General features: G+C 38.8%; 1 protein-coding gene across 2 annotated transcripts in view; it reads right to left on the minus strand.

The window, feature by feature from the left end:
• KCMF1 (potassium channel modulatory factor 1) overlaps positions 1-26,019 on the minus strand; it is a 47,647-nt gene that overhangs the window by 15,917 nt on the left and 5,711 nt on the right. Inside the window, exons 2-3 of one of the 2 annotated variants that reach the window (XM_064642061.1) lie at positions 23,301-23,402; positions 8,027-8,194 (exon numbers count right to left, since the gene is read on the minus strand). In XM_064642061.1, the coding sequence (XP_064498131.1) occupies positions 8,027-8,057 (31 nt within the window). In that variant the 5' untranslated portion in view covers positions 8,058-8,194; positions 23,301-23,402. The remainder of the gene's footprint in view (positions 1-8,026; positions 8,195-23,300; positions 23,403-26,019) is intronic. The other variant, XM_064642060.1, reaches the window with a different exon arrangement.

Here is a 26,019-nt window from a genome sequence, read left to right on the forward strand (position 1 = left end):
TTCTTCACCACCTGTCCTTGCCTAATACCCTGTAAATCCATGGGAAGAACCAGTGAAGCTAGGAAGAAAAAGGTCTACCTTCCCATATTTGCAGAAGTTGCTGGCCAACACTTAAATGTACCATATTCAACTGAGGATGACAAGACTACCAGACTGGAAAAAAACTTCTTATAAAACTCTTCAATATGCTTGTTTCAATTATAAATTAAATATGAATCAGCTTTGGAGTGTGTTCTGAATGTTCAAAAATAGGAACAACAACAGCATATTCCTCCTTTTTGCACTATCTGTTGTTCTCATCCATTACTCACAGTAAGCATATGTTTATCTTTTGACTTGAGTAGCTTCTCTAAAATTATGATGCACAAATATTACAGGTGTTGACCAGTCCTGCTTCAGTCTCCCATTCTCCTCTTATTTACACAATATGCAATAGAGACTGACGCAAAAATTAAGTTGATCCAAGACTGAGGTGTTATGGAGACTGTTTCATATAACATATGAACGTAATTCACAAGACTTCAAGATTTTGGAACTCCTAACCAGTGTGAGCTCAGTACATCTTTGACTAAGTACTCCTCTGGAAGTTTCTCCAGGAATCACACTTCCCTTCTGAGGTACCCAAAAACCTGAGCGTGGGTAAAAAACATTACCAGTGTGCTGCAGTGTAATCAAACACGAAGAATTTATGTATGTCATGGTTTCAAATGAGGATAGTATGAACAAGGTTTATGTGGGACAAAGTCCTAAGCAGTCATTAAAATGGTCTCTAAATGGATCAGTCATACAGATTCTGGAACAGATATTCTTTCAGAAAAACGTACCTGTAAACCAAGGGACTCAAATGATGGTTGTTTTTTTAAACAGATAACTGCAAAATGCTTTACTGATGATGGATGAAAATCCTCCTTGCAATTACATAATGAAAAATTACAATTAAAGCAGGTCACTACACAAGTTGTTACAGTATACAGCAAAAAAAAAAAAAGCTTTAAAAGCATTTTTATTTCTACAGTGTCATTGCACAGAGTAAATGCAAACTTCTGTTTTCACTTTTTCCAGTGTCCCAAAGATATAAGAGAGTTGGAACTTAAATAAAAATACTGGGAACAAAGTAAGTAAGATGGCCAAACTTCTAAGCTGAATAGTTTAAAAGAATTCCAAATTTAACTGCATTTAGTCTGTCCCAAACAACACATGCAAACACTGTATTGTTCTCTGAAACTCAATAACCGAACAAGAATTCCTGCAAAAAAATTCTGCATACCTTTGGGAATACAACAGTCAGTCACAAACACATCCAAAGCTAACCATAGTTTGTTTAGCTGATCCTCTGATTTCACTTAAGCTTTGCTATGACCCTTGTGATGATGCTTAAATACCTACTTACTGATTGGAAAACTAAAAAAATCTCCATCACTACAAACACATACACACAAGAATGCCAAGTCAAATTTTCCTCTAAGGACCCTTTCTAGCTGAGCAGTTTAACTTCAGGGAATTTTCTGAGTCCTGGCATTTTATTATACTGGTATGGATAAAACATGACGATTATGACTCAAAGGAGCAAATCATCTTGTTGTTTTAAAGACTTTGCACAGAAAAGAAACTTCTGCATTTACTATCTAAAAACAAACAAAAAAATATCCCTTAAAATCATCAGCGGTCTAAAACCTATAAAACTCTCTGAATGAATGAATATAATTGTTTTCAAGTAAGGCAGTACCAACTCCAACTTCCCTGGAGCTGAGCAAAGGGCCCAGGGCCACAACCCATCTGAAGAGAGTTGTAAATGGATGAACAGGCACATGAGCACATAAAAGTATCTTTTCCTTAGATACACTGTTAGCTCAACCCAGATGTCAAGAAGTCCAGCAGTACACACTGTTCTATCACAGAGGGGGGAGGTTTGACCAGTACTGTCAAATTCTGTGCCGGTCCTTGTTTTTAGAGAATACCAAACAAAACATTTATTCAACAAAAAAAATAAAGAAGTGAGTTCTTCCCAGTCTCTTGATTATACCTTTGTGTTCTCCTACTCATACCTCCTTTCCCTTCTTTCTCGTAACGCACATCAAACACACACAGGCACAAGCCAAATAAATATGCCTTCATCTGGAAAAAAATATTAAGAAATGCACCTGTAGAAGTTAAAACAGTCACTGGCAAATCCTAATATTTTTCCTTTGTAAGTTTATATTTCCCTTCTTTTTCCTCTCCCTCAACTTTAATCTCTCTCCATCTCTTACAATCCAAATCTATCCCTTTTCTAATCTGAAATACAGATCACCAGATAAGTTTTCCTTTAAAGTAAAATCTAAATTAGAAAAAAAAAAAGAGGCTGGTAATTAGCTGATATCATGAATCTTTGCGTCTGTTTTTCGTGCTGAAGGCATTAAATGGCTATTTCCCCAATGGCTGTTTTGTTTTTTCAAGTACATAAAAAAATCCTAAAACTTACGAACAATCATGTTCTTGACTACAAAGAGTTCCTTTACTAATGAAGATCCTAACAATTAGAGGCCATAAGGGAAAAAATGAAAACACCATACCTCCATGGCTGTGGAAGTGAGGCAACCTACAGCTGTGTTACTGTTTTCATTTACAGATCTATCAGTGTTAGAACACAACGTGCCTATGACCAAAGAATTATCCCTTCTGACCACAAAGAAACCTTTCAGACATTAAATTTTGGTTCTTTTCAAAGACAGAAGCAGGAGTCCACGACTCTTCAAACTCCTCTGGACCTCTAAAGCCCTCTGTTCAAAGCTAGGAAGACTTAGAGGTTACTTAGCAAGAAGAAAATCAGACTCAATCACAACTCTCTAGAAGATTTGTTACCTGTATCGCTTATCAGTTAGGAGGAGAATACAAAGGAGTAGAAGGATCAAAATACTTTCTGACAAGGCCCCAACAAATGCTTATGAAGTCAGATTTCAAACAACACAGTGTTTAGGCATTATAGCTTTTTCTGGGAGGGGAAAAAAACAACCAAGAAACAATCCAAATTTAATGCGAAAATTCAACCAAAATTATAAGCAGTTTTGCTTTTTTATCCATCTGTAGCTACAAAAGTTACATGTATATTTAATATTTAACTCTAAGTAGCACGTTCTCAAAATTGGCAGGAGGTTAGTAACGAAACAAAAGTACTGTAGGATTCCTTGGATAAAAATCTATTTTTCAAAGAGATGTCTGATTCAGGATTACACTTATAACAGCTTGTCTTTTCTGTTAAGACATAATTCTTTACAAGGGTACATGGCCAAAAGGAATTTCAGTTTCATTTCTCTTTATATGAGTAATGCAATTTCAATGTGATATATATGTATAGATAAAAATATCAGTATTATACAAATTGCAGTGTATTTATTTGAATTTTTTTTCAACGTTTGAAGAGACCAAATGGTGGCAACACATCACACTTAACAGAACAAAGTATACATATTCCTGTATCACTGATGAAGCAGCCTTACTATTCGAAACAGTATTACCCTCAAAGCTGCTCCAAAGTCCCCTTCCAAACCAACTATGATGCTATGACTTTGCAATATACACATTTAGCAAACAGATTTTATTCTAGTGGGTGAAAAAAAAAAACCTAAATTATCTCACCCTGAATTCTGGTGAATCCAGTCAGACCCCACACCACACATTATCAAGGTACCCATTATTTAATCAGCTCCCTCTGCCTAAGAATCAGGAACAAAAGGTGGCAGGATCTTCTGTCATAAAGGCACCTGAGTTGACAAGTGAAGGTACTTCTGAACTAAGGTTGGTTTTTGACTTTGATGAAAGCCACACAGTATGATTTTGGCAGAGGATTCTACTAACAATTTGTATTACTTTCTCTGTCAGTACAACCATTTTAAAATGATGCAGTAACGTGCAAGCCACATGCTTAGACCCTAAAACATCCTAACAGCTTAGAATTCTTTTTTAGAAAAAGAAAACTAGGAAATTTGCTCTGAACTTCTCCATTGTCCTGACAAACTGTCCTACAAAGAGCGCAACAGTACAATGACTGCCTGGTAAGCACATTCCTGTTCTCTACACAGGCCTATTGCAATGCTACTCTCTGACCCCTCTGAAATAAACTAATTGGATTTGTACTTTAAAGGCCACTTGTCATTACATGTGAGACTTCATATTTTATTTTAAGCTCTGTCCCTGTTACAGCAGCATATTACTCTCGTGCTGGTTAAAGCATTTTTTCCAGTAAGTCTTGTGGGGGCTCAGGAACAACAGCACTGTTGTTCTGGATCCCATCTTGGTTCAGAATTAATACTGGGTCATACACTGACTCCTGAAAGACAAATACAGCAACCAGATGGTACAAGAGTAAAGAGGTGTAGCCATAAAACAGTGGGGCTTTTTACTTCTTTTCAGTGTTCTCATATGAGCTCCTATATTAGTCCCAGTCTCAGTGGGAAAAAATAAACCAAAATGTGTCAAGCTGACAACAAAAGCTCTGTCAGAGTACCTGAACAAGTCCACGTCTTGCAGTATATTCTGTAATGTTACTACAGTACTAGGAACCCTAAAAACTGATCATAATTTTCACAGAGGTAAACAATATGTTAAGTTTTTCTATGCTGAAAGGATCATCCATGTGGTTAGCTGTCTACCACAAACCTGAACCTGGTCACAGCCTCAGGTAAAGTACCTACATGAACTCCACAGACATCTGCATATAGAGAGTGATGGCCAGAATGGTGGTGGGAATTAATGCTACAGGGTCTTTTTATTCAGTTGCAGGTGGACTTCGGGCAAATGTCTCACTGATCCCCAAGTTCACTTTTAAAATCAGAAAAACTACACTGATTTCCTCCCAAGTGCTTGCACCAGTTTTGCAATGGAAGGATCCCCCACTCTGCTTCCTTCTCCCTGATAAAATACTCATCTTGCACTAGCTGTCCAGTTTCCTCTGCACCATTAGCAGAAACTGTAAGTTTACTGCTCTTGAAATAGTTTTCATACCTTTGAAACAAACCTGCCCACAGACAACAGTAACGAAGTTTGTCAATGGCCAGGTAAACCACAATTTGCACACCTACCTACACTTACCAGCCTTCCAGTTTGTGTTTCTAGTGACATTCCCCTTACTTAGGAAAACTCCCTACTCACAGTGTCATACATTAGAAAACACTCTCCTTTCATTTGACTTCTCATATCACCAAGAAGTGACTGAAGACTTCATTACTTCTCTGCCTGTGCTGGTTTTGGCTGGGGTAGAGTTAAGTTTTTCACGGTGTCCAGTATGGGGCTGTGGTTTGGGTTTGTGCTGAACACAGGGTTGAAATGATAATACAGAGATGTTTTTGTTATTGCTGAGCAGGGCTTACACTGAGCCAAGGCCTTTTCTGCTTTTCGTATTGCCATGCTGGGAAGGAAATTGGGGGTGCATGGGAGGTTGGGAGGAGACAGAGCCGGGACAGGTGACCCAAACTGACCAAAGGGATATTCCAGACCATAGGACATCATGCTCAGCATATAAAGTGGGGGGAAGAAGGAGGAAGGTGGGGGACGATGTTTGGAGTGATGGTGTTTGCCTTCCCCAGTAACCATTACACATGATGGGGCCCTGCTCTCCTGGAGATGTTTGAACACCTGACTGTCCACAGGAAGCAATGAATTAATTCTTTGTTTTGCTTTGCCCGTGTGTGTGGCCTCAGCTTTCCCTATTAAACTGTCTTTATCTCAATCCATGAGTTTTCTGGCTTTTACCCTTCTGATTCTCTCCCTGGTCCTGCTGGTGGGGGAGTGAGCAAGCAGCTGTGTGGGGCTTGGCTGCTGGCTGGGGTTAAACCACAATAATGCCATTTAGATTTATGTTGCCAATTTACCCTTGATTATTTTCTTTTCAGCCATTAATATCTACTTCTTTGGTGATTTTTAGTATCCACTAACACAATGATCCTAACAATGCTGAGTCATTCTAGACTATTTCTACCAATCACTATTTATTTTCTAACTAAACTTAACATTCCTTAGCCCCTAATTTTTTAGATGTTCCTCAAAATCACACGATTTTCTTGGCTAAACAAGGCCCTTTGAAAAGTTACAAGAGTTTCTTTAAGCATCTGTACAATACTGTTAAGGTGTACTCCTTTATGTGTATTCTACAGGGAACTCTAAAACCAAAACATTTTATGAATGATGTCATAGATCTTCCTGAACTATAAGGAATATGTTATTTTTAAATATTTCCTGATTAATCCTCCAGTGTATAAGCTTACAAGTAGTTACTGGGTGCCATCAGCTTTTGCTGCGGCTCACAGTTGTGTGATGTTCTTGCTTTACAGAGTTATTCAAACCAGAATTCTTACAGCAGAGCTGAGTTGCAGTATTTTCTTTCCTAACACTGGTTCTGTGGGAGCAATGCTTGGATACCAAGCCCTATGAAATTGCTAGACCTTGTTTTCTTATTCTCATTTGGAATATAAGCAGCATAAACACCAAGAGATGCAGAAGTTGCCCTTGGAATACTATTACCCATTTCAATACTTCACTGTGAACCTTCTTCCACCTCACCATCCATATTCTTCATGCATACTTAAATAGAAAAAATAACCCCTCTCTGTCCCCACCACATACACACACAAAATGCATTAAGCCAAAAAATATGTTTATCAAATACTTTCACAAGAGAAGCACCCAGGATGCAAAACAAAATACAATTCCTAGTCATTCTTGGGTTTTGATGACAGGCATTTTTAAAGAAAGTATGGTTTAGAACAAAGTTTTCTCATTGCAGTACATTGAAATCTTTGACATTTAATATTAGTTTAAGGCTTCATAGCAAGTGTATGTTTCAGTCTTTTTACTCCTATGATGAGTATTTAATATTTACAGCAATGCTGTCCTTTTAACCCATGTATAATACAGAAAAATGACTGTTGCTAACAGGCTAAGAAGTTTCAACTGTGCATCTCAAACAGTGACCTCGATCCCCAATACTGTACACAGAGAAAAAAAAAAGAAAAAAAGCAGAACAACAAACATATGCAAGCTAAAATGGGGGCATGTATTGTTAATAATGCACTAAATTATCTCCATTCAAACTCTGGATTCCCAGGGTTTGGATTTCTGAAGTCATGACCAGCCAGTCTAAGGGCAAGCGGAGGTCCAAGAATTGAAAGAAAGATATCTTCATATAAGGGTTGTTTTGAGAAACTGCATGTTTTTATACATACCTATTCTCTAAACTTTAAAGCAATCAAGTATAAATTTTATTTCTATTTTAATCAAAAAGGTAAAGAAGTACAAGATTTTAGCTTCCAAGAAATCATCATATTTAAAGGGTTCAAAAATTAAGATTACAGCTGGAATCACCAAAAAAAAAAAAATTAAAATGCCAGTCCCATGGGCTTAACATCAAAAGAAAATACATGTCCAGCATCAGCAACATCTTAGAGCAGTGGATTGTCACAGAATTATTTTGCAAGTTACAACCTGTGGCAAATACAGTGCAATGGAAACAACAATGGGATAGGAGACAAGAACAATTATTTTTTATTTTAAATACTGGCAAGGCTTTACAGTCAGAAAGAATTCTTAAATTAGTAGATCTACAAAGGAGCTCCAAAAAGACTACATACTTTTCCTTGCCACTAATCTCTCATAATCAATACGACTCTTCCTGTACCTACAGTCTCATATAAGCCACCAGTGAATAACCTTCCTAGAAGATCTTACCAGGATTTTATCTCTTGTAGACTGTGGCACTTCCAGTAACAGTCACTGTTATTAATTAAGTTTATTAGTCTGATAATCTGCTGTTATCAGACCAAAATGAGAAAATCAAAAATACACATGCGCCAATTAAAAAAAAAAAATACATAAAGCAGTTCTTCTGTGCTAAAAATCAAAAAAAACCCATGCCTGTTCATTAGAACACGAGAACCTGGCTCTTATTTCAGCGCACTGATGGGGGAAGTGAGTAACAAGTAGAAACATGAAATTAGCATTATGTTTGTAGACACAACAGAGCAGCAAATTGCCAGAGTTTGAAATTATCACTTACCAAAATCTACTCTTGTTAGTATGCACTGCATTGGGTGGTCAGTTGTATGTCTCGTTGTCGTTGCACCACTCTCATAACAAGTTGCGCATAGATCGTAATCGTAGCAAATTAAACACTTGTATCGGCGACCTCGAAAATTTCCTTTTAAACATGCATCACAGCTGACACCTGTGAACAAATAAAATTGCTTTAAGACAGTAACAAATGCCCTTTTCTTATGAGGCAGATTTGTTGCTATTGCCTCTCAACAACTAAAAAGAGCCAACCACGTCTGACGCGTGCGGCTGACGCGGGACTCAATTTTTAAATGCGCTTGTGTCTTTGAAAGACACAGCTCTCCCAAAGTTACAATCTCGAATTCTTTAAGTAAAATAAGGGCAAACTCAAGCACCTGAAATTATAAGAGGTTAAGTCATAAAATCTCCTTGGATGCACCCTCCTACAGGCACTGTCACCTCTTAGCATTTGCTGGTATTTTGACTGTTCAATTAGGAATCTTGGGCCACTTTTGAAAGCTAAGTTGCATAATGGCTGATCAAGAGGAAAAAACCAACAACAAGCAAACCAACCACTGACAAAAATATACTAGCTTTCAAGCCTTTACTTTCAAGCTTTCAAGCCTACACTTCCTAATATTTTAATTCTGAAGAACGCCATGACCAACCCTGACATTATAAGTGGGGTATAAACTAGGTATAAATTTTTCCATTTAAAACAACAGAAAAGAAAGCTAAGGGGTTTTTTTGAAGTTAGGCTGCATCAGTTCTCTCCATTCTATTTCTTTCTCAAGCACAACCTTTGCACTGTAAAGCAGTCACACTGCATGTGTGGTCAGAGGAAAGGCTTTCATACCTTCCAAAGGTTTTAATTTTCCTCCATACGGTTTCAGTTCTCTCCGGGTTACCTATTCAAGTGCAGAAGTGACATTGTCTTGTAATCCGTGAAGGCTAACACAAACTTCCTTCAACAGTGGCAGCAAATAAAGGGCCTTCACAAAAGAAACCAGTGTATACTACTGAAGCAGGATTTTGATCAACATCCTCTTTCAGCATCAGTTAAGACTTGTTCTTCATAGTTTGGTAAAAGCACAGACAACTTTAGAGAAATAAAACTGCCAGAACTAAAAAGTCATATTAGCCATCTCCCTATTTTTTTAAGCCTAACTGTCAGAGGACTGGTGTTAATTACAGAAAAATTTTTGCCCTTTTTTTTTTTTATACTCCACTATATAGCATCTGAACAGAAGCTTTACAACAAGTAATACAGAAACACATCAGTGAGTAATTTCTTTTGAATATATCCTACTTGTTCAAAACAATTGCATCACAACATTTGGATGAACAGTGAGAAAAATAATTTTATAATTTTTTTATTTACTTTCTTTATCTACTGGGATAGTTTAAGGCATTTTTAGTAGTTTCTAATATCTAGCACAGTAGTTTTGTGAATACTGAACCTATTTCTCTATTTGCCTCACTCCATATCTATTCTGCAAGCATCAGTCTACATGGAATAGCATATTAGAAGAAAATATTTCCAGAATCTTTGTTAATAGCGTCAGAGAACCACGTTTTGAAGATGGCCAGATTACCATCTTCAAAATTGTTTTAGGTTTTTCTTGTTTGGTTGGGTTTTTGCTTTTAAATTAAAAATAAATAAAATCTTTCTCACTTAAAATTTGCTTTTCTCTGAAGTTTTATCCATTAGCTCTGAAGGATCTTCAACAATCTGGTGATTTGGACACTGAGAGCAACTTAACTTCTGAGAAAAACTTGCTTTGCTAACTGTAGACTAAATTTCATTCCTTCAGTTGGTTTGTTTGCTTTCTTCCCTTCTCCATACAGAGACCCACAAAATTTTACCTAAGCAGCAGACACATCTCCCCAACAATGCACACTACACACACAACACTTATCAGTTATTGGCAGCATTGCAAGCCTTTTTGTTGCCTACTAAACTTTCTAGAAAACAGCTGATCAGCAAGTTAGACATCACAGTGAAATAAGCAGACTTATTTAACCCAGAGCCTGTGTCAGACACTAACATCTTTCCAAATGAAGTACTAAGCCACAGTTCTCCAGTAAGCCATATTTTTCCCACTCTTTTCCTTTAGCCTCAGAAAAGTTGATTTAATGCAGGTGTAAGCCTCTTTGCAACAAACTCCTCTGGCCACACGTTGTCTCAAACACCTACATCATTCCTACTTGAACACAGACATTTTTAAGTTTCCATTTACATGTTTTCTTTATGTCAGTACTTCTCCATATTATTCCAAACTGCAACCTCCATATACTACGTGACATTAACTTGGCAGAAATTCAGTCATAAACACAAATCACAGCATAATGTTTGTATTTAAAACATCGGAGCACTTGCAGTGAAAATGTACCTTCGAACAGCAGACGAACTTCACTTCTGATGATCAATTATCAGAACACCTACAACGCAATTCAAACAGGAAAAACTAACACTAGCATAACACGTCACTTTGGCTGGGGAAGTCAGATTAAGAGAATAACATTTTAGAGACAGTGCACTTTCTACGTGTCTCAGGGTTAGTATTTTGCCACAACTACTACATTCTCCCCTTTAAACAACCAGCTGGCAGCAGGGGATGTGCCAGGTTACTCTTATATCTTTATTTGTAGCAGAGAATGAAAACTGCAAAAGGAAAAATTATTAAACTGAAATTTAGGAGTTAAGCACATGCCTAAATTCCCAGACCTCTCCTGGAATCCAGCAGAATCTCTTTTCCAGCAATTATATCACTTGTTTTTCCCTTTTTATAACAGTCTGAGAAAAGTCAGGCCTAACAGTTTTTCCTGTTCTTCTTCACGCCTATTATTTGGCTGCCAAAACCTCAACCACCTACCCAACCTGGGATCTGGAAACCGAAATAGCCAAATAATTTCCTCCCACCTTATCTTCTCTACTATAGTAAAAGCTTGATTTTAGTGTTTCATACTTTAATCTTTACATCAATTGAAATTCCAAAAGTTCACTCTGCGAAAACCCCAAATACTCTAAGATAACATATTCTATCTAGCACAGCATGTCTTTCAGTATGTGCCTATCCAACATTTCCTTGCATTTACCTCATATTTGCAACTATAGCAGGTATGTTACAGATTAAAAAATGTCAGATTAAAATGGATGCATCCATATTAATCACTGGTTTTGAGAAGAAAAAAAAAACATAGTCTGGAAAGATTCGCTTTAAAGCAGGGAACAAATACCTGCAGCCAAAAGAAGAGCGTGAACAATGTGTGACATGGATTTTGATACACTTTTGACTTGCACAATTGTTACTATTGACTTTTAAAAGAATCCTAGAATGAAATTCTACTAAACTCCAAACGACTTGCTATTCAGTAAGAGCTTCTGCTTCACCTTTTGCAAAGCATTGACTAGGAATGATAAGAGTAAGAAATATCCATTTTAGTTACAGATCACATTTTCACTATCACAGATAATACTGGAGGTGTCCTCAAATTTTCTTCTACTTTGTGATTGCTATATAAGTCCCAGAATACACTGCATAACACATATCACATCTAATTAAAATTTTTCTGCTCAATGAAAAGTGCTGTTTTAATGCAACACTGTTCCACCAGAGGACAGCATTGTGCTAAAAGCCTAAGGAGTTTTGGTTTACCTTTAACTGACAAACTTCAGAGTCTCAAAGTTTCTTCAGCAGTATTCTCTCCCACAATATCAACAGTCTCAACCTCTCCAGCTTCACATTTGGAGTGAAATGAATCGGGAGACACTTAACAGTCCCACTAATAAAATATGTTTTACCCCTTCAGTGCAAAATTTTTACTACATTTATGTCAAGTCATCCCACATCTTCGCCTAATTCAGGCCCATGACTTCAGCATTTTACATGCAGTATATTGAACTGTGATTGAAAAAAAAAAAAAGAAGCCAAAACAATGCTCCTCTCCAACACTTTTCATATTTTGATCCTGATAGCCAAATACAATTTGATTTTATGACATAGAATTGGTTTTGCTAGAAATTAACTAAAATTAAAGCAACTTCTGGGCTTAATAGACACACAAAAGGGAGCACATCATCTGATTCCATAATGGAGAGAATAACATTGAAAAAACCCATATGGTTCAAATACTACATATATCAGAACTAATTTGTATTTACAATTACAAACAAAGCTAAGATATAACTTCAATTAATGTGTCTTTAATATCCCAAGCCATTACTGCCTTGGACAGACATCCATTTGTAAAAAAGTAAAGACTTTTTCCCTAGCTTGGTCTCCTCAGAAACTAGGAGCAATTAGAATAGCAATGATAATAAAAGACCAGACATCTGACCCAGATAAAAAATTACCTGAGAAACTGCAGAAAATTCAGTTTGTTTTTTTTTTTTTCTCCTATGAAGAACTTATAGTCAAAGATGAGCTATGCAGAGACACTGAAATATGTTCCAAGCTCAGTAACATGAGCTGCTAAACTCTATCAATACTTTGGATGTATCGCTCAATTTTTAGAAATTTCAAAGAAAATGCCATTCACCAGTCACTTGGAAATATTTTAAACACATACAAAGTCTACATTTGAAGTATTCAAACAGTGAAAACACAACAATATACTTCCTGAGAGCGATATTTAATCATTCTGCTATTCCTGAGAATTAAACTCCTTGCTTTTAGCAATATACCAGAAGACCTTAGTTTCATGGGCAGTTTCACCATTTAACATTCCTGTCGGTAGCTCAGTGTCCAAAAACCAACCTTCCAGTCTGTAATTCAGATACTGTTTTTAATTCATCAGTGCTCAGAGGGAGGATCACTGAATTTCTTTGATGCCCAACACAAATAAAAAATTGGTCTATCAACGGTTTCTTTTCCAGAATGAAAATGCCACTTACTTTAGAATTTCTTCCTAACTTACATGAGGTACTAAGAGGGTTCACCTTTCTGAAAGACATGCTGAAGTACCACCGAACTTCAAGGGACTGGACAAACTTCATGGTTGCTACGTTTCAAAACCCCCAACTTAAGACATGCAGGTGAAAACTAAAAAGTTCTGCTGCCTCTTTTGTGGTACAAAAGGTTGCAACCTGTTTACAGCATTTTATGTATACTGAAGATCGTAAGTAACACACTGCTTTTAAAATGCATTTGATACATTTCAGCGCAAGATCCTCTTTCAGGGTGTTGTTTTCAGGTTTTGTTTGTTCTCAAATAAATTTGCTTGACATAAACTACCTGTAGTCTACATGCCATACAGCAAGCCCAGACCTAAAGTAAGACATTCTACTCAAGCAGTTCACTTGTTTCCAGGACCGAAGATTGGAAAACACGTGCTATTTGATAACATTAAAAAAGGGAATGACAAATGTTTCTTACTTTAATAGCTTCATCTCTTAATGCAGACTACTGCCTAATTTGAGAGGTTAAATTCTAGGAACATAAACTTCTGCTGTGTCTGTCAAAATTTCACCAGAAATTCACACAAACCACAGAACTTTGATTTTTGTTTACTTTTCCTCATGTGTTTACTAGGGCAGATTGTGAAAACAAACAGTAAAGACACCTATGACATAGAACAAACTTCATCACCTTTGCAGCTCCAAGTGCTGAACAGGAAATTCATACACCATACCCTTGAAACAACTAAAAACACTGTCTCCTCACACAGCTTGTGTGCAGCATGGGTGAACAAGGAGTATCGTCATATAGAAGAGTGCAAGAAGCAAGAACCAGTCTAGCATGTCTGCAAAAAGAACCAGTAGGACTGAAGTTGCAGGAAGAGATGTTGACCTGGAAATGGAAAAAAAAGAGAGGAGGAAAGGGAGGGAATCAGGCCTGTAAAAGGCTTTTGTTTTCTTAACTGCACTCCTCCTTCCTGCCTAGAGTCTGGAGCAGAAACAGACACCTGAATTTGGTCATCTCTCTGTTGTCAACAAATTTCATGAAGTCCCCTTGCCCAGTGCCTGATACGCAGAATCACAGAATCATCAGGGTTGGAAGAAATCTTTAAGATCACCCAGTCCAACCATCAACCCAGCACCACCATTGTAACCCCTAAACCACTCAACCACACCACCCAGCACCAGACTGAGATACCTCTTGAACACCTCCAGGGATAGTGACTCCACCGCCTCCCTGGGCAACCTATTCCAGTGTCTGACCACTAACAGTGAAAAAAACTTTCTAATACCTAATCTGAATCTCCTCTGCCTCAGCTTAAGGCATGTCCTCTAGTCCTCTCGCTATAGACACGGTAGAAGATACCAGTCCCCACCACACTACCTCTTCCTTTCAAGTAGTTGTAGAGAGCAATGAGGTCCCCCAATAAGCCTGCTCTTCTTGAGACAAAACAAACCCAGCTCCTCAGCTGTTCCCCATAAGACACATTTTCTAGACCTTTCATGAGCCTTGTTGCCCTTCTCTGGACGTGCCCCAGCATCAAAATGTCCTTTTTTAAGTGAGGGGCCCAAAACTGAACACAATACTTGAGGCATGGCCTCACCAATGGCATGTATAGGGGTACAATCACTGCCCTCATCCTGCTGGCCTGGTGTAGAAACAAAGAATCAAGCAATACACCTGGCCCAGCAAGTCTGAGCCTTGGTCCATGAGCATCAGCCAGCCTGCTGCAGAAAGGAGTTTTTCCATTTTTGCTTTCACATCCCAGGCTGTGGAAGCTACAAACACAACAGTTTCAGTCAACTCTAGCACTTCAGGAACAAGTCATTAGTAAGCACTGGCAAAACATGCCCAACACTATGAAGGAATCTGACAGGACCTCTTGTCAAGCAGATTTGGATTTCTTATTAATTATTTGATACTGTCTCACATGTCTCTTATTATTCAATTTAATACAATTTCATTTGACCATCAAAACCATCACAACACAAAAGCCTGGTAAAGTACTGTAAATACATTAAAGCTAAACAGATTGCAATGAAGCACAGAAACCTTGTAATGTGGCAGCAAAGGAACTGGCACCAAACATGATTTTATTTAACAACTCTGCTAATCTGGAAAACGGCAAACGGCATGTAAATTCTATCAACAGAAAAATACTTAAACTGGCGAAGTTACAAACAGTGCCAGGGCAAGAAAATAAGAGTAACAGCACTGAGTTACATCCTCTGTCTAGGAAAACAATGACGGAGTTTCTCATTTAATAGGACAGGACCAGGTTCCTGAGTTTGTTTCAGGACTAAAGAGACAACAAAAATATACTGCTCAGGTAAGCACCTGCTAAGAGACAATTGGGCTGGGGGAAAGTACATCACACACAAATGGGTTTTACAGGTGTAAGAAGCATGAAGAAACACTAAAAAGAAGTTAAACAAAATAACTTGTGCTTCTCTGTCAAGCCCTGAAAGAACTAAAGGACAGTTTTCTCAGAAAATAAGCCTTTGTGCATTTGGATTAGTGTTATTTATGAAGAGTGGCATAAAAAGGGAAAAACGCACAAGAAAACCAAGACACATATCCCGTCAGGAATGGGAGTGAACTGAGCAGTACAGCCCACCTGAGCAGAGAAGTAAACATGCTTGAAGACTGCTTTTTCTATGACATGTTTCAGGCACATAAGAAAAAAAAAAAAACGCAACACCTGGCAGAGGCAAAATGTATTCATTTTCCTTGTAAATTCTTACCTTCACAAGAGCCTTAGCAGAAATTAAATTTTTAGGTACACCCTATCCATAGCCCTGGTGTCTGGAACATACGCTCAGCTTTACTTCCTTTTGCACTATCAGATTCATTCCTGATCCTCTTAAACATTCCACAAATAGGCAAACACAGGAAGCTTTTCTACTCCTGTGGGATGGGGAAAAGGCCAAATTTAACCCAGTGCAGAAAGTGGGCAACACTAGCTGAGAAACCAAAGATCTAGAAGTGAAAAATAAAAAAGTTTTCGTGCAGCAAGTGCTCCAGCTCTAGCAGTAATGCTCTGAGATTAGATACCCCACAGTAACTCAAGACTTAAAGACTTGAACAAAGTGGTCTGGCAATATACAGACTTTTCATGTGAGGAACACACATCCAGAAAAACAGCTCCCAAACAATTCAGTTCACAGAGAAGAGCACATAATCACTTTCAAATTTACTACTTTCAAAAAGCTGTTTTGAATGGCACCACAATATCATAAAAAGAATTTATCTTTCCTTAACACCACAAGAGGTCTAGAACCTTATAAAAATAATTGAGTTTCTCTGAACACAGAACAGAGCAGCAATAGGTCAAAAACTTACAGTACATTCATTTAAGTACTAGAAATATTCTACCCTGGGCTTTCTCGGGCATTTTTCTCAGTATGAACATAAACAGACTGCCTTGGCAGTCTTTTCCTCACACTGTTACAGAGAACTGTATCTCAGGCTGGTAAACATGCCTGCAGAAACTACAATTGCTTATGATGGGAAAGTTACACCACAGGAGTGCTGCAAGATATACAATAAGCCAAAATAAAAAATGTTTCACGTCAGGCTTTGAGTTTGTTCCATTCCTCTCTCCCCTTCTTTCTGATTCCTCATGGCACAGACTTCTTTGCTAATTCAGAGAATCATACAATAACCTGGGTTGAAAGTGACCTTAAAGATTACCCAGATCCTACCATCCTGCTGTGGGCAGAGACACCTCTCACTAGGCCAGATTGCTTAAAGCCCCATCCAACCTGGTCTTGAACACTCCCAGACATGGGGCATCCAAAACTTCTCTGGGCAACCTGTCCCAGTGCCTCACCACCTTCAAAAGAATTTTTTTCTAATATCTAATCTAAACCTGCCCTCTTTCACTTTGAAGCCATTCCCCCTTGTCCTGTCACTACATTCTCCTGTAAAAAGTTTTTCCATCTTTCTTGTAGGCTTTCTTCAGATATTGGAAGGCTGCAATTGGGGCATCCCAAAGCCTTCTCTTCTCCAGGCCGAACAATTCCAGTTCTCTCAGCCTTTCCTCATAGGAGAGGTGCTCCATCCCTCTCCTCATCTCGGTGGCCCTCCTCTGGACTCCATCAAACAGGCTGATACCCTTATTGTGCTGAGCACCCCAGAGCTGGATGCAGTGCTCCAGGTGGGGAGTCACAAGAGTAGAGGGGCAGAATCCCCTCCCTTACCTTGCTAGTCACCCTGCTTTTGATGCAGCCCAGGACACAATTGGTTTTCTGGGCTTTGAGTGCCCATTGCTGGGTCATGTCCAGCCTCTCACCCACCCGCATCCCTGGGTCCTTCTCAGCAGGGCTGCTTATACACGCTCATATGGTCCCTGGATTGGCAACTCAGCCATTTGCCAGCCATACCAAATGCCTTGCTTTCTCTTTCTTCTGATCAGGAGGAGTTTCATTTAGCTTTTTTACTTGCAGTTTCTTTTTTCTTGTCCTCTTAAACCGCACGCACATAAAGAACCAAAGATGATCAAAGTATTATCTGCTGGAACACTTCCCTGACAGTCCTAATCATCCCACTTACATATCCAACTTACTTTTAAGAATAATTTACTAGCCACCTGTAGTGGGTTGACCCTGGCTGGATGCCAGGTACCCACGAAAGTCACTCTCTCGCTCTCCCTCCGCAATTGGACAGAGGAAAGAAAAAAAAGCAGCTAAGGATTCATCAGTTGAGATAACAGCTGGGAGAGGTCACTGACTGATCACCATCACAGGCAAAACAGACTCAAAGCGGGGATAGTACCTAAATTTATTACTAAGAGGGTCAGAGCAAAAGAATGAGAAGTAAAATAACCTTAAAAACACCTTCCTCCTACCCCTCTTTCCTTCTGTGTTCTCCCTCCTCCCCCCCAGCGGTGCAGGGGGACGGGAATGGGGGTTACAGTCAGTTGTTGTTTCTGCTCAGAGAGAGGAGTCCTTCCCCTGCTCCCATGGGGTCCCTCCACAGGAGATAGTCCTTGAACTGTTGCCATCCCTTGGGCAGCAGCTCTTCCCAAACTGCTGTCCATGGGTCACTCCTCCATGGGGTCAGTCCTTCACCAATGAGCTGTACTGACGTGGGTCCCCCACAGGGGCCACAAGTCCTACCCAGGAAAAACCTGTTCCAGTGTGGGCTTCCCTCTCCAGGGGCTGCAGGTCCCCAGCAGGACCCTGCTCCCTCTTGGGCCTCCCATGGGGTCACTGCCTCCTTCCTGAATCCACCTGCTCCAGCACGGGCTCCTCCATGGGCTGCAGGGGCACCTCTGCCCCACCCTGCTCTGCACCACGGGCTGCAGGGCCTCAGCTCTGGCACCTGGAGCACCTCCTGCCCCTCCTTCTGCACTGACCTTGGTGTCTACATTGTTGTTCCCATCTTCTCACTCTGCTCTTCCCTGGCTGGAATTCTTCTGTTCTTTAATATGTTATCACAGAGGTGTTACTGTCACTCCTCACTGGTTTGGCCTTGGCCAGCAGCAGGAAGCCCATCCTGGAGCCGGCTGGCATTGGCTCCATGGGACAGGGGAAGCTTCTGGCAGCTTCTACCAGAAGCCATCCCTGTAGCCCCCCCTGCTACCAAAACCCAGCCACAGAAACCCACTACACCACCCTACAAGTCACATCATTTTCCTGAAGAACTTTCCATCTATCACTAAATGCTAAAGCCCAACACTGATTTATAGATCCCAGTTCATGAGTTTTCAAGTACTTAAGTCTCTTTACTGTAATTAGCTCATTCTCTTAAACAAGATCGAGATCTTTCTATTTGCTGAACTACAAAATAAACCAGGTGCCAATAATGCAGCATTTTATCAAAGCAGATAAAACAGACCTAACTTCATGATTTAAGAAAAAAAGGAGAGGGAAGGCCAAACACCCAGTATGTCTCATTACTCCCTACTGTGGGTTCGGATACCATGCTACAGTTACAAAATGCATGAAACACTACTTTAAGGATAAAGGAAACATTAACTGTAACAAAGAAATCTGACAGAACTTCATTGAGAAGAGTTTTTAAATGATCACTCTATTACAAAAAAACCTCCAAGTGCTACAATACAAAGATACTACTGAAGAAAAACTAGGTAATGAACTAGGGGAAGGTGGACATAGAGATATTTTAACTGTTTTACCTCAATATCTGCCTCTTGGAAGCACACAACTTTTTTCTTTACATTTTCAGACTAACCTAAAAGCTCTGTTCTCCACTGCCCAGTGCACTTCGCTTGAATTCCACACAAAGGTGGTTTTCACCCAGTAAGCTACTTTTTCAGGTTCTCAAATGTTTATGAGCAAAATCACTCACCCACAAACTTGCATATTCTGTAATTAGTACCTTTTTAAGACTGCCTTACTGAACACTGTGTTTGATTCTCATGTTTGACATGGGAATGGGCGTCAAACATGCAACCAGTTCTACCATAAAAATAGCAAGTTCTCTAGTCTAGAGATACCCGTCAAGTGGGGTTGGTATGAGCCTGAAACTCCGTCCATTGCCCTTGGCAGCCCTCTAAGTGGTGTTGATGGGGTACAGAGGTGAAGAGACACCTTCAGCCTGTTCAGCTGAACAGGATGTCCACATTCCTGTACAGCTTTTAAGCCAACTGTTATTTTAACAGATTTTCTCAGCTCTCTATCAACTGTTACAACACACCAGGTATTACAAGTAAAAGTAAACATTAACTACTTTCCTTCCAGGCACTTCTGGGTGTGCTAGAGCTGGTAGCTACCTTACTTCACTGATACACCTCTCAGCAGAGCAACGAAACTCAGAAGCAATTCAGAAGCTCCTACCTTCCCAAAGTTTACAGTTCCATCAGAGCATAAAATTTTTCAGGGTGAAAGAGGTATGGTAATGTACCTGAAATACTCTCCACATAAAATATATTTCATAGTTGGAGTTTTGTAAGCATTTTTTTGATTTGCAGACATCTTTCAGTACAGGTAATAGATCCAACTACTTCAAGTGAGGGCCTATGGTAGAGTCAACAGCAACCCAATTTTTCTTGTGTACCCTTAGAAGATGCCTTACAATTGTTGCAGGAGGAAAACAAAAGGATCCTATTATTTACACACAACTTCTTTAGTCTTCTTTACCCCTAAGGTTTGCTCCATTCTGAAGGTAGGTCATCAGATCATTCAAAGCATTTCCTCTGCAGTTTCTAATTTCTGAGGCATTCCTGAGTCCCCCAGCTTCTCTTGAGTTTTTGGCATAACTGGAACAAACTACAGTATGGACCTTTAAAACTGCTATATGCTACCAAGATCTCCAAATGCTTAGCACTGTGAAAGAGTGTGCAAGGCAGCGCCATCTTACCAATCAGGGACATTTAATGCAATGTCCTATTACAAAAGCTAAGAAAGTGTCTGCTTCCTTGAAAAGCAATAATTTTTTCAAGAGCATTAGAAGAAAGGAAAAAGAGGTGCGAAAGAAGCTCAACACAACGCTTAATGCAAGTACTACAAAGAGTGTTCACCAGCAGCTGACTTGAAATACTCGTTCTGCAAAAATACATCATGGTATTCCTCAAAGCTAGAGTCCTGCATCTCCATGAATTACCACCTCAAAGTACTTCACTCTTCACTAAATAAATGTGTTCTGGCACAGAATTCTCAACAATTCATTCCTTCACTTTCTGGTCACTTTCCTTTAATTCCTAATGCCTCCAGGAACAAAATAATAACTGAGTTTTGAGGTACAGTAATGACACCTCCCAGTAACTGGCTCCAATACTTAAGAGTTGGATAATATTCTAACGGATTATAAAATAACCCCCAAACCTGTTAAAATCCTCCATTTATACTTTTATTTTTTTAATGTCACATCAGTTACACTTGAGAGTTTGCATCTTGCAGATCATCTGTTTCCAACTAAACTTCAGACAGCAGTTTGCAACAGCACAAGAACGTTATCAATATCAGGCTCTACCACTAAATAATTGACTAATAACAGTCAATTATTTAATTATTTTCACTAGAAAGACAAGGTCATATAGTAAGAAATCTTCACTTGTGTATCTTCATTTCCAAAGCCACTCTTCTATAGCAAAATCTCCAGCTGTTTTCTCCACTCCTCACAAAAGTTTTTCGGAATAAGGAACAGTGTATACGACGACAGACCCTGCCTGGCATTTCACATCCTTATGGCAAAGTAAGCTCAGAAAAGATATCTGCAGATCACAGCATACATTCTTTCTGAATTCAGGAGGGCAAATAAGTTTATTCACCTTTGTACTTTTCCAAAATTGAAGGTAATCAAAGGAGAAGAGAGCTTGAAAATGTGTTTGACCTACTCCTGGGTCAAGACATTCCGTACAGTTTCTACTCCACCTCCTTAAATCTACATGGTATTTAATTATTATAATCAACAGGTCATGGTTTACAGTAGAATTGACTGATTCCCATCTACACAAAGATCAAACTACATTTACTGACATTTTCATCTTATCAGAACAGTACAAACCATAGCAGGGAACAGGTATGGAATTAAGATCATCTGAGCTACCGTATTCACATCTAGATTGAAAAAAGCTTAGTCATGACGTAGAAAGCTCTGCATTCTCTACAGCTTACTTTTGCAAAGCTTAGGTGTCCTTCTTCAAGGGCATCCTGAATTCTCTTTCCCTCATCTCTTACCTCATTTTCCACAGCTAGGTTTAGAGAGTCTGCTTTGGGTACTTGAAAAATAATAGTACCAATAATTCAGGTGCTGAAGTTAGTGGCCTTATTTACTCTCAGAAAGTAAAGACAAAGTCAGAAGAAACCCTGGAAACTGCAATGGCACATCTGTGTCAGTCCAAGTGTGACCTATGTTCCGGCACTATTACTGTTATTGAAATTGCTCTCACAGACCCCTCTCTTTGGTGGATCACAAAGTTCTTCTACAGAGATTTTCCACTTGCAGAGACAATCTACACCTCAGCCTGCATACTGATACAAATAATAGCTGTACACTAAACATTGTTTGTGCTAGGTACATCTCAGCATTAGTGCCTATATCAAAAGCACATGCAAACGTTTGCAATAATTGAAATATTTGCTTTGTTGAAGTGAAAAGTGATGTGATGGTACCCTCAGCACAGACAAGCCTCTGTGCCCAAAACACAGACTTCTTCAGAGCTAATTTCATTCTATTACAGAAGGAAGTCCAACTGACAATGGTTATTTTCAAGACTCACAGCAGTTTAAAATTCATTCCAGGTGGATACTGATTTCTAAGATCCTAAGTTAATACAGACACACACACTGCTAAGCTATGTAAAAACTTATTTCCCATAAAACTGAACACTGATTCTTACCAGAATCATTTCTTTGGAGACAAAGACAGAAGTTACTGACAATCACAGAAGAAGTCCTTTCATGACTACATCCTAGTGCATTTCTGACCTTGAAAATCATGTATGATCTTGCACTGCTGCTGGAGGTAGTATACTTGAGGTACTTATATCAAGTACAGAGAGTACCACATGTTTAACACAGCTCACAGCACCATTCTCCAACCAGCCACCTCCAGGATGCCTCTATTCAACTGCCAAGTAATTCTAGTGTTGTTCTAGGCACACACCCAGGTGTTTATTTTCCAGAAGCTGCCATGAAGTTCCTGCCATACTGTCAAGCATTCAGAAAGCAACTCATGTTGGTCCCAATATTGGTTGAGAAATCAGTTTAAAACTACAATCCTAACAGGAATATGTATATTTTCCTCTGTCAGATTAATTTATACCAATTTCTACACTGTTTATATGTAAATATTTCACCTCACAGTTTACTTTTTTTAGAGTAAATATAGTCTAATAGAGCAGGCCACTAGTAATCACCTTTAGCCAATAATACTGGCTGCTTTAGTATCAATAAGCTGACAGTAAATAGCATTTACACTAGGAATCAATTGTTACTGAAGAGTTCTGTAAACAAGGACTCTCCTTGACAAGTAATTAAAGAATACCTCAGTCATAACCTAGTTAAATCTTCACTACTAAAGCCACTTCATCTCATCAGCTAACTAAAAAAAACCCAAAACAAAATACAGATTAATCTCTGTAACTGGCCAAAGAAAACACTGCCTAAAAACCTTTTCAGCAACAGCTGTTTTCTGAAATAAGTGAGGGCAAGAAATGCCAGAGCTTTGCTTTTCAAAGAGGCTTGCAGAGGCAGGCATTAAATTTCTACTGCACTTGAACCCGACACGGGTCTACAGCTTCCCCCAGGTGTTTTTGAAAATCCCACCCCAGAGCACTCAAAGGAGGAAAGCAAGAAAGGGAGAGCATAATGGGGAAAGGGAAGAAAGAATAGTGACAACAAAGTATGAGGTAAAAGATAAGAGATCAAAGACAAAAAGAAAGAAAGCAAAGAAGATAATTTATCCTACCAGAGACAGCACCTCTTGTCAGTCAAGACAAGAAACATTGCCTCCCAAAAAGAATCTGGCACCAGGAAGTGGCAGAAGTGATGGGGGAAGACCAAATCTGACCTGAGATAAGAAAAAAAAATGCAGTTATAATTTTTTTTAAACTCTGTCTGTTTTTTCATCCTACTTCTGCAGTATTTTAAAAAAAAAATTACTTTTTTTTTGTTTAAATTAATGTCTTTCTTCAGTTGGATTTTTGTCAGTGATGACAGTGGGATGATACAAATCAATGTGGAACAGGATAAATAGAATCTTGAAAAAAAAAAGTGAAATTATACAAATGCTGAAATTAAAAACAAATTTTAAATAGTATAGGAAAACTGCATGAAGTGATAGCTGCAAACAGTATATGCTAGTGAAATGTCCCAATGAGTAAAAAATTTAGAAGAATGGACTTGCATCAACAAAACTCACTGAGATGGGGTACAAGACCACCAATTCCTACCTCTAGAAGACTTTCCTGACTGCTTTCTTACAAAATACAAAATCTCCACCTGATATCCCATGTGCAAATGGGAAAAACATCACGGTCTCTTGCGTCCAGGTTCCACACTTAATTGCAATAAAAAAGTTTTACCCAGGTCTCTCTCAACTGAAAATGGGGCAACTTTTACAGAAAGTCTCCTAGAAGCTCCAAATAAAACAATCACAACAGAAAGAATTAATACATGCAGGAAACTCACTTCAGGGTGAGAAATGGGCAATAAGAAGAAGAATTATCATACAAAAGCAAATCACAGATTAAGCCTAATATTTTTTTAAAAATATTTTAACATTAAAAGACAAAAAAGACAAAAATTACCAAATAAATCCATCCTCCTCCTACCATTCATTCAAACCACATTCTCAGAACAAACCTGGCAGGGGGAACCATTTTCTCCTAATATGTCAGAGGTTCCAGTGACAACTTCTATCGATACTTAAAAGTTAATTCCAAACTAGAACAAATAACTTAAAGTGGTAGGAATCCAGCCATCACCTGTACTTGCCTTCCAAAATAATTCGGGGGCTTCTGTGATGCTATCTCACAATTTTCACTTGGCACAGACCTCACTTCCAAACTTAGTAAATGAAAAGCTGGGTTACACATATATTCCAAATCAGTGAAACTAACGAGTTTGTCTCTATGCTCCACACTGAATTCAAAATGGTCTTATTTCAGGGTACCAAAATTAATTGTCAAAATATTATATTGAGATAAAAATGTGGATAACCCTGTGGACTAGATATACAAAAACCCCATAGGAGTAAGTTCAAACCAGATGCTCAAGTGATGCTTCAGGCAAAGAGACCTAAAATTTAAGATCCTTAAGAAAAACACTTGAATCTGAAATAGACAAAAAACCTGGAGAAGAAAGTTTAAGACAAAATCCAAAGCTTTAATTGTTCAATCCGGATACAAGGTAGCCTTAAGAACATTCAATGAAAAAATTCTCACAATCTCATTACACAGTGTATGAAAAAGCAGTTCACTTTTCTTCCCCCTTTTGAATTCATGAAATTTCTTTTTCTATTTGAAAAAGGATATTAGAGATTACATCTTATGCAGATGATGCCTTTCTTTCAGATTCTCTCTCGGTATCAGCCTTTCTGAGGCAAACTGCTTTTCAGCTTCTGTCCATGCAGTAATTCCCCCTCACACATCCCGAGTCACTAACAGCACTCTGCTTGAGTTCTCTGAACTCAGTGTGTCCAAGCTGCTCACAGTACCTTAATAATGTTGTTTCTGTATGACTGAGCAACATTTCTGCCTACAGTTAAGCTTGTATATCCCTTCTCTGTTATCTCTCAGTTTTCAAAATCTACAGCTTCCAAATCCCCTCATCTGTTCTAAATCCTGTACAGGGAAGAATACATTGCATGTGGAGGATTGATTTAGCCCAAATTATTCCAAGAACAAAAACTATGGAAGCTCACAACCTTACCAATATAAAAAATATATATCCCTAGAATCAATCCATGGTCAGAATTCACTGGAAATGCTACCTAACACAATTAGATTCCTTTCCCCAAAAATATCACCTTACTCAGTGCACCAGTGCATATGATCAGTAAACAAACAGGAATGTCTGTTTTGTCCTTGTTTGACAGTCTGAGCCCTTAGTTATCATACACTTCAAAAAAATTCGCACTGACCACGGATTTTCTCACTGCCTTCTCCCTGCAAGCATTTTCTCTATTGTATTTCAATGCAGCACAAACATCAACAAATTAACTTTAACAGCACTTCTAGAGCAGTATTTTCTTTCTCTTGAAATAGAGGGAAACCAAGGCATGTAAAGATTAAAACTCTAAGTCCACTGAACCCAGCCACCAAGAAGCCAAAGGATGGATTTTTCAGAATCCTTGATATTCTAGAATCAAATGGGTTTTTTTCAAAGCTCACTGCTCAGTTACTACAGTTGCAGGTGTGAATGCTCAATCCCAAAACCCCAGATCAGGCCTTCATAACCAAAGGAACAGCTAACAGCTACCTGTGAATTCTTGCTGAAGGTATTTACCTAGCAGTTCGCAAGAACTCTGCAGCACAAGACAGGACAGTAGATCCAGCTCTCCACAACAAAGCTCCACTGTCAACACCTCGACCATCCTTTATTTCTGTAACACTTCTATCTGCTCATTTGCTGCACAATTCCAAACACTGAGAAGTGGTCTAACACAGAGGACCCTCCTGCACACC

Source organism: Pseudopipra pipra, chromosome Z, assembly GCF_036250125.1.
Source record: "Pseudopipra pipra isolate bDixPip1 chromosome Z, bDixPip1.hap1, whole genome shotgun sequence".
Taxonomy (NCBI): Eukaryota; Metazoa; Chordata; class Aves; order Passeriformes; family Pipridae; genus Pseudopipra; species Pseudopipra pipra.